We start from the raw sequence: 10,105 nt of genomic DNA on the forward strand, positions 1-10,105 counted from the left end.
CTTGGGAGACCGAGCATGATATGCGCAGCCGCTATCCTCATCTTTTCACCACTTCAAGTATGTCTCTATGCTCGTTCGAGGACGAACGATTATTTTAAGAGGGAGAGGATGTAACAACCCAACCGGTCATTTTGAGTGTATTAGCCCCGATCCCCTATTTACTGCTTCCTCCGTATCTTTTTCTATTTATGAGACTTACCGGGAAGTTTTGTTGTGGTTTCGGCGTGATTTGGGACACAGCCCCTAAAACGGAAGCTTAAGTCTTAGGATTTTGACTGTAGTCAGAACTGTGTGAAGATGACTCCGGAATAGAGTTTCATCGGTTCCGTTAGCTCCGTTGGGTGATTTTGGACTTAGGAGCGTGTCCGGACTGTGAATTAGAGGTTCGTAGCTGATTTAGGCTTGAATTGGCGAAAGTCAAATTTTTGGAGATTTTGACCGGTAGTGGACCTTTTGATATCGGGGTCAGATTTCAATTCCTGAGGTTGGAGTAGGTACGTAATGTCAATTATGAATTGTGTGCAAAATTTGAGGTCAATCGGACATGATTTGATAGGTTTCGGCATCGCTTGTAGAAATTTAATGTTTCAAGTTCATTAAGTTTGAATCGGAGGGTGATTCATGTTTTTAGCATTGTTTGATGTGCATTGTTGGTATGTTTGGTTGAAGTCCCGGGGGCCTCGGGTGAGTTTCAGATTCTTAATGGATCGAAATTGAACTTGTGTGAGTTGCTGAAGCTTTCAAGCTTCTGGTGTAATCGCACATGCGGTGGGGTGTTCGCAGGTGCGGATACGTATGTGCGGAAGGAGGAGCACATGTGCAGAAGTGAGGAGGAGCACATGTACGGAAGTGAGGAGGAGCGCAGGTGCGAGCCCAGGCTCCGCAGGTGCAGAAATGCATGGGCAGAACCTAGTTAAGCTACACTTCAAGATTTTGGCCATTTTCATCATTTTGAGCTCGGACTTTTGTGGTTCTGGAGAGGGGTTTTGAAGAGCTTACTGAGGTAAGCTTCTTGTATTCATTTTTCTCCAATAATGATGTTTCCCCACTGATTTCCCACCTAGTTGGTATGTTTTTGAGGTAAAATTTGGGGGTTTGAGGCTAGGGATTTGGAGAGTGAATTTTGGGGTTTGGGGGTTGGGATTTCTCCAATAATGATATGGTTGGACTCGTGAGAGAATGGGTGTTCATATTTTGTGACTTTTACCCTATTCCGAAATGTGGGCCCGGGTCGACTTTTTGGGGCAATTTTCTAAATTCTTGCTTTAGCTTTGATTTCATTAATTAGATTAATTTCTTATAGTTGTATTTATGGTATGTAATAGATTTTTGGCTAGATTTGGGCCATTCGCAGTCTGATATTTTTGGAAAAGGCATTGTTACCGATTGATTGAGCTTGGTTCGAGGTAAGTGGCTTGCCTAATCTTGTGTGGGGGAAATACCCTTAGGATTTGTCACTTACTGGGTACCGTTGTGGTGTACTCATGCTACTCTTCTACACATGTTTTTGTGTGCAGATTCAGGTACTTCTTATCAGCCCTGCTACTAGCTGAGAGTGCTTACTGTTATACGGAGAATTCAAGGTACATCTGCCGCGTCCGCAGACCTCGGAGTCCCCCTCTATTCTCTCCTATGTCATTTACCTTTCGTACTTCTTTTGTTAGACTCTGGTGTATAGAGATACTAATTTCCTTCTGTAGCTTGTGACTTATGATGTTCTGGGTTTTGGGAAGACTATGTATTTATAGAGTATTGGTTATTGTACATGACGAGCGACATTGTTACTAGTTATTTAGTTATCCACTGCTGTTAGTTGCCAAGTTTTACTTTCGTTTTGTTATTTTCCGCAATTTATTAGGCTTACCTAGTCGTAGAGACTATGTGTCATCACGACGTTATACAGAGGGAGTTTGGGTCGTGATAATTTTGCTACTACGTTAAATTCATAGTAGAAATACACATCTGCTAATATCCATTAGTATTCAACTTGTCATACCGTAAAACTAAATTTTATTTACTTTTCAATGTAACAGGTTTGTTTGCATGTTTTTTATGAATGAGGCATCAATTTCTGGGTGGAAGTATTGTAGACCACTTATTGTTGTTGATGGAACATTTCTAAAAAATAAATATAGAGGTGTTCTATTAGTGGCAGTTAGGATGCAAATAACCAGATTTTCCCTATAGCATTTGGGGTAGCGGATTCAGAGAATAACGAGTCATATGAATGGTACTTCAGAGAATTAAGAAAAGCAATGGGCATTCGTAAAGATTTAATGTTTTTGTCAGATTGACACAAGGCCATTGCAAATGGAATTGCAAAAGTTTTCCCTGAGTGCTACCACGATATTTGAATATATCATTTAGAGAAGAGTTTAAAGCAAAGAAGAGTGAGAAACACTGTAATAAACTTGTTTCAAAGTGCTGCGAGAGTATACATTCAATCAGAATTTGATGACTTTATGTCCCAAATAGCTGTTGTTGATAAGAAAACAATCGACTATTTAATGGAGGAAACACCAGGAAGATGGGCTCGTTCATATTGTCCAAGATCACGATATGATATGCTAACAACAATCATTGTTGAGTCAATGAATAATGTTTTGAGACGTGCAAGAGAATTGCCACTTTTAACAATGATGGATTACATACAAGAAAAATTGCAAATCTGGTTCTATGAAAGAAGGACAACAGCAGAAGGAATATTCCGTGAAATATCAAACTGGGCAGAAGCAACATTGGAAGACAAAATTAAACCAGCTTTTACATTTAGAGTATTGCCGATTGATAGACTAAAATTCAAAGTCAAAGAAGGGGGTATGGAATTTATTGTTGATTTAGACAAGAGAACATGTGATTGTTCTGAATTTCAGCTAGATGAGATACTCTGTGAACATGCAATTGCTGCAATTGACAGTATATATCAAAAGATATCGGCTTTCTACTCCGCCTATTATACAAGAGAATTTTGGTTGAAAACATATGAAGGGCAAGTAAATTTTGTAGGTGATTCAACAATATGGGTTATACCAGATACTATTAAATCAGAAATCACTAAGCCTCCGGATGCAAAAGTTATGCTAGGAAGAAGACAGAAGAATCGACATGTCTCCTGTACATAATTCAAGAAGGAATCAAGATGTGGTCATTTCAAAAGATATGGGCATAACAGAACAAATTGCACATATTCAGCAGTAGTTCATCCTTATGCAAAAAAATACAGGAAAAATAATAATTGATTATATACAATAAGGTTACATGCACTCATTCGAAAAACTAATTGTAATCTAGAATAATTTTCTCGGGATTCTTAGTTTGTAAACTAACTGTCTATTTTTTTGTTTCTTAGTTTGAATTCAAAATGACTTGTAATGACCCGGCCGGTCGTTTTGAGAGTTATAGCTCCGATCCCCTATTTACTGCTTTCCTCCTATCTTTTTCTGCTTATGTGACTTGCCGGGAGGTTGTTGTTGTGGTTTCAGAGTGAATTGGGACACTTAGTCCCTAAACGGAAGCTTAAGTCTTAGGATTTTTTACCGTAGTCGGAACTATGTGAAGATGACTCCGGAATAGAATTTTGTCGATTTCGTTAGCTCCGTTAGGTGATTCTGGACTTAGGAGCGTGTCCGGACTGTGAATGGAAGTGAAGTTTCAAAGTTCATTAAGTTTGAATTGGAGGGCAATTCGTATTTTTAGCATTGTTTGATGTGATTTTAAGGCTCGACTAAGTTCGTATGGTATTTTAGGACTTGTAGGTATGTTTGGTTGAGGTCGCCTCGGGTTGATTTCAGGTGGTTAACGGATCATTTTGGACTTATGAGAGATTGCAGATTTCTGGTGTTCTTCTGTTATGGTTTCCTTCTTCGCGTTCGTGAAGAGGAACTGGAGGCAGGCGAGATTTTGTGCTTCGCGTTCGCGATGGAGGTCCCGCGTTTGCGAAGCACTGAGGTACTTGGTCTACGTATTCGCTATGGAGGTCCCGCGTTCACGTAGAGGTATTGGCCAACTGGGTCCCCAGGCCCTTTTTGCCTATGCATTCGCAACGTTTGTCCTGCGTTCGCGTGGGGTCGAGCTGAGTGGTCTTCGTGTTCGCAACAAGGGCATCGCATTCACGATGGAGGATTTTGGGCCGATGTAAATTTGTGCTTCGTGAACATGAGGGTATGGCCGCGTTCGCAAAGAAGGAAATGTCTGGGCAGTATTAAAGTTTCCAAAAACGAGGGTTGGCCATTTTTATCAAAATTTGAGATAGGGAGCTCGGATTTGAACGCGATTTTGAGGGATTTTCAGAGACATCGATTGGGTAATGATTTTTCACTTGTTTTGGTTATATACCACTAATCTATCATTAATTCCATCCTTTAATTTTGGATTTGGGTTGAAAATTTGGGAAAAGTGGGAGAAGTTCTTCAACTAAGATTTTGAGTTTTGATTGGGATTTTGATATCGGATTTGGATAATTTTTGTACGAGTGAACTCGTGAGTGAATGGGTGTTCATATTTTGTGGCTTTTACCCGATTCCGAGATGTGGGCCCGAGTCAACTTTTTGGGGCGATTTTCTAATTTCTTGCTTTAGCTTTGATTTTATTAATTAGATTAATTTCTTATAGTTGTATTTATGCTATGTAATTGATTTTGGCTAGATTTGGGCCATTCGGAGTCGGATATTCGTGGAAAAGGCATTGTTACCGATTGTTTAAGCTTGGTTCGAGGTAAGTGGCATGACTAACCTTGTGTGGGGGAAATCCCCTTAGGATTTGGTACTGTTGTGATATGTGAGCGCCGTATACGTGAGGTGACGAGTACGTACACGAGCTATTGTCGTATAACCCGATTTATTTTACTGAATAGCAACATGTTTTTCCTTTAATTTGAGTTATACCGTTTAAATGAGTATTAGTCTGTTTTCATTCTTAATTGATCTATTCCAATATGGGTAGTTATCCTGTTTAGTCTAATATCGCATGTCTACGTGCTTTAACTGCTTATTTGAACTCTGCGAAGCATGCCTAGTTGATTTTTCTTGCTTTTCCTTGTTCTTTATTAGTATAACTATAGAAATCTTGCTGTTAACTGTTGTATTTATCGGTTTGAGCCGTGTGATTACTTTTGAGACTACGAGGCGGTTCCTTGGGAGTTCTCCCTGCACATTTACTTTTGAGACTACGAGGCGGTTCCTCGCGAGTTCTCCCTCTATATTTACTTTTTAGACTACGAGGCGGTTCCTAGAAAGTTCTCCCTACACATTTACTTTTGAGACTACGAGGCGGTACCTCAGGAGTTCTCCCTGTATATTTAATTTTGAGACTACGAGGCGGTACCTCGGGAGTTCTCCCTGTATAATTATTTTGGGACTACGAGATGGTATCTCGGGAGATCCCCTGTTGTTTACCCCTGTATGTTGTACTATTGCCTTGATGTGTTTCCTTTTGTTAAATTCTAGTCTCTTATTATACTGTATATTCTCCTGCCTTATTTATTATTTACCAGTGAGCCTGACCTGACCTCGTCACTACTCGACCGAGGTTAGTCTTGGTACTTAATGGGTACCGTTGTGGTGTACTCATGCTACTCTTCTGCACATGTTTTGTGTGCAGATCTAGGTGCTTCTTATCAGCCCCGCTACTAGCTGAGAGTGCTTGCTGTTGTACAGAGACTTCAAGGTACATCTGCCGCGTCCGCAGACCTCGGAGTCCCACTATATTCTCTCCTATGTCATTTACCTTCCGTATTATTTTTGTTAGACTCTGGTGTATAGAGACACTAGTTTCCTTCTGTAGCTTGTGACTTACGATGTTTCGGGTTTTGTGAAGACTGTGTTTATAGAGTATTGGTTTTTTTTTGTACATGCCGAGCGGCATTGTTACTAGTTACTCAGTTATCCACTGTTGTTAGTTGCCAAGTTTTACTTTCGTTTTTTTATTTTCCGTAATTTGTCAGTCTTACCTAGTCATAGAGACTACGTGCCGTCACGACGTTATACGGAGGGAGGTTGGGTCGTGACATGACCGTAATCTTTGTTTCTTTTATAACAAAATACTTTGCTGCACTTATATAGTAATTTGTTTTTTTCCGAAATCCATATATCTATCAAAAGTAAGTGTATAATCTATAGTATAGCTATATAAAAAGCTTAAACGTATACCTTAAACATTATTGTAACGACCCGGCCGGTCGTTTTGAGAGTTATAGCCCTGTTTCCCCATTCCCGCTTCTTTATGTGTTGTTCAGCAGTGTTGAGTTGTATCGATTGGTAGGTTTAGGTCCGGAGTAGTTTTGGAGTGAAATGAACACTTAGTCTCTTAGTTAGTAAGTTAAGTTAGAAAATTCAACCGGATGTTGACCTATGTGTAAATGATCTTGGATTTAAATTCTGATGGTTCTGTAAGCTCTGTTAGGTGATTTTGGACTTAGGAGTGCGTCCAGAATGTGATTTGGAGGTCCGTCGTAGAATTAGGCTTGAATTGGCAAAATTGGAAATTTGGCGATTTCGGTCGACAGTGGAAAATTTTGATATTGGGTTCGGAATGGAATTCTAGAAGTTGGAGTAGGTTCGTATTGTCATTTGTGATGTGTGTGCAAAATTTGAGGTCATTCGGACGTGGTTTGGTTGGTTTCGGCATCGGTTGCCGAATTTGGAAATTTAGAAGTTCTTATGCTTGAATCCGAGGGTAATTTGATGATTTGATGTTGTTTTGAGTGATTCGAAGGTTCGACTAAGTTGGAATGTTGATATATGACTTGTTGGTATTTTTGGTTGAGGTACCGAGGGGCTCGGGATGATTTCAGATGTGTATCGGGGAGTTTGGAAGTTGGAAAATGCAGCTAGAGCTGCTGTTCTGGTGTGTCTGCACCTACAGATTGGGAACCGTAGGTGCAAAGAATTGGACGCATCTGCGAGCCCGCAGGTGCGAGGCCTTGAGCGCAGATGCATAGAGGAGGATTTTGGGCTGGCTTCGCAGATGCGAAGAGTAACGCGAAGGTGCGCAAGCGCAGGCGCGCGCTTTGGGCCGCAGATGCGGAATATGGGCTCTTTTGTGAGTTCCGCACCTACGATGGAAATTTCCGTAGGTGCGGCTTCGCAGAAGCGGAAAAAGAGGCGCAGGTGCGATTGTGCTGGGCAGAAAAGGCCAAGTTCGTGGTTTTGTCTTCATTTTTCAATTTTTGGATTTGAGAAACTCGGGAGAGAGGCGATTTTTCGAAGGTTTTCAAGGAGTAACGTTGAGGTAAGTGATTCTAACCCATAATGGAAAAAGTTTCGTGAATCTATGGCTTTGTTCATCATTAATCAGTAGGATTTTGGAGTGAAAGTAGGGGGTTAGAGCTTGGAATTTTTAAGAGTTTAATTTAAGGATTTGAGGGACCAAACGATGTCGGATTTTGATGAATTTGGTATGGTTAGACTCATGAGTGAATGAGCTTTCTAGTTTTTTAAATTTTTTCGAATTTCAAGACGTGGGCCCGGGGGCCGGGTTTGAGCCAATTTCGTGTTTTGGTCTAATTTGATAGTTTTTCTTGTGGAATTCATTCCATTAGCGTATATTGATGGTATTGTACTGATTGTGAATAGATTCAGAGAATTTGGAGACCGAGTCCAGAGATGAAGGCATCCCGGAGTAGGATTTTTATGCTGTTAAGGTATGTAACAGTTTTAACTCTGGTTTTGAGGATATAAACCCGGAGAATTTGATATTGTGTGACTATTTGGAGGTGATACCCACGCTAGGTGACGGACGTGTGGGTGTATACCTCGAGGGATTGAGACTTGGTCCGTCCCGTGAGGCCTCATGGCCATTATCTGTGTTTACATAGTTACTTGTTGTTAAACTTGTCTGCCTTCATGTTAGAGATCATGCTTAGGCTTATTCATGCTCACATTATCTGTACTCAGTCATAGAAATTATTATACATGTTTACCTCAGTCTCTATTATTTGCTAATATGTTGTGATACTTGATGTGAGTTGTGTTCCCTTATTTGTTGATGATGGTGAGGCTAGTGAGGTATATTATTGAGTGAGGCCGAGGGCCTGGTTGTGAGGATATTAATACCATAGCGCGTGAGTTGTCCGCATAGCACGTGAGTTGACCGTGCGGGTCCAGGTATTGATACCATAGCGCGTGAGTTGCCCGCGTATCACGTGAGTTGACCGTGCAGATTCAAGTGTTGATATGATGGAACGTGAGTTGTCCGTGCTTAGCGCTTGGGCTTTGGGAGCCCCCCCGAAGTCTGTACACACCCCCAGTGAGTGTAGAGTGTTGAGTGTTTTGAGTATTAAGTGCTGAGTGTGAGTGATGAGTGATGGAGTGACACTGCTGTGAGGTTGTATTTATTTGTGTTGTTGCTGCATTTATCTGTTAAACTTCCTTGTGGCTTTTACTGAGTTATGGAATTACTTGTTTATTTCTGTTTATTTTTAAATTGTGAAAATAAATAATTGGACTATTTTACTTAGCTCGTCACTATTGCTCAGTTCCTTAGTTATTTCTATTACTTGCTAAGGTGGTAGTACTCATACTACACCCTGCACTTTATGTGCAGATCCAGGTGAGTTAGAGCGCGGCGATCGTTGAGTTCAGGCCGGCTATTTGGGGAGATTGCAAGGTAGTTGCTAGCGTCCGCAGGACCTTGTTACCCCTTTTATCATTTCTTCTTTTGGACTGTATTGACAGTTAGAAAGTTTTCATTTCTTAGTTCATAGATTTAGACGTTCATGACTTAGTGACACCCCGATGTTTGGGGCTCGTTTCCGTATTTTTTCTATATTATATTTAGAGTTGATTTAGTTTATGAAAAATTTAAATGTTGAAATATTTTATTAAATTCTTATAATCGGTTTAGTAGTAATATTTTGGGAAGTAGGCTTGCCTTGTAACACGATAGGCGCCATCACGACCATGATTAGATTTTGGGTCATGACAAGTTGGTATCAGAGCCTAGGTTACGTAGGTCTCACGAGTCATGAGCAGGGTTAGTAGAGCCTTGTGGATCGGTACGGAGACGTCTGTACTTATCTTCGAGAGGCTGTAGAACCTTTAGGAAAATTTCACATTCTTGGATTCTTATCGTGCATTCTTTGTATTCTAGTAACTAAACTTATGTATTTCATTCTCTCACAGATGATGAGGACTCGTGCTGACGGTCAAGAGGGTCAGCCACCAGTTCGGGCAGCGAGAGACTGAGGCCACGGTAGAGGCCGTGGTAGGGGCAGAGGTGCAGCCCGTACAGCGGCTGGGGCAGTACCTGCAGATCCACCGGTTGTCCCAGATCAGGACCAGGTTCCAGTTGTTGATGCACAAGCTCAGGCACCACCTGTGCCTATTATGATTCCTGGCCTTTAGGAGGCCCTAGCTCAGATTCTAACAACGTGTACCGGCCTTGCTCAGGCAGTCTCTATTTCGACGGCCGCAGCCACTTCTCAGGCTGGGGAGCCACTCAGACTCCCATCGCTCGCACACCCGAGCAGGTTATTCAGGGACTTCATACATCGGAGGCACCACCAGCCTAGCCGGTTGCAGCTGCATAAGATTATGTGGTTCTTGCTATGCCTGAGGATGATCAGCGTAGGTTGGAGATGTTTGGGAAACTCCAGCCACCACCTTTCAGTGGCACAAAGAGAGAGGACGCTCAGGACTTCTTGGACAGGTGTTAGAGAATACTCTGTACTGCTGGCATTCTGGAGACTTGTAGGGTCTCATTCACTACCTTTCAGTTTTCTGGGGCTGCACTCAGATGATGGGAGACTTACGAGAGGCGTAGGCCTGTTGGCGCAGCACCCCTTACTTGGCAGCAGTTCTCCGTTCTCTTTCTGGAGAAGTTTGTACCTGAGTCCCATAGAAAGGAGCTGCACAGGCAGCTTGAGCAGCTTCACCAGGGTGAGATGTCTGTTACACAGTATGAGATGCAGTTCTCCGAGTTAGCTCGTCATGCGGTCTGGTTGGTTCCAACAGACCGAGAGAGGATCAGGAGGTTTGTAGATGGCCTCGGTTTTCAGCTTTGTTTACTTATGACCAGGGAGGGAGTATCTGGGGTTACCTTTGATGAGGTTGTCGACATTGCTCGATAGATTGAGATGGTTCGAGGTCAGGAGAGGACTTAGAGGGAG

At 41.8% G+C, this 10,105-nt stretch overlaps 1 protein-coding gene across 1 annotated transcript; it reads left to right on the forward strand.

Annotated features, from left to right (window-relative positions):
- Positions 1 to 2,507: 2,507 nt before the first annotated feature.
- LOC104114559 (uncharacterized) lies at positions 2,508 to 3,122 on the forward strand. Its single transcript, XM_009625032.1, has one exon. It carries the CDS (start codon positions 2,508 to 2,510, stop codon positions 3,120 to 3,122), a length of 615 nt encoding a protein of 204 aa, XP_009623327.1.
- Positions 3,123 to 10,105: the final 6,983 nt, after the last annotated feature.

Source organism: Nicotiana tomentosiformis, chromosome 11 (genome assembly GCF_000390325.3).
Source record: "Nicotiana tomentosiformis chromosome 11, ASM39032v3, whole genome shotgun sequence".
NCBI lineage: Eukaryota > Viridiplantae > Streptophyta > Magnoliopsida > Solanales > Solanaceae > Nicotiana > Nicotiana tomentosiformis.

Coding starts and splice junctions, on each gene's coding strand:
- LOC104114559 (XM_009625032.1), top strand. CDS start 2,508: ATGGAGGAAACACCAGGAAGATGGGCTCGTTCATATTGTCCAAGATCA.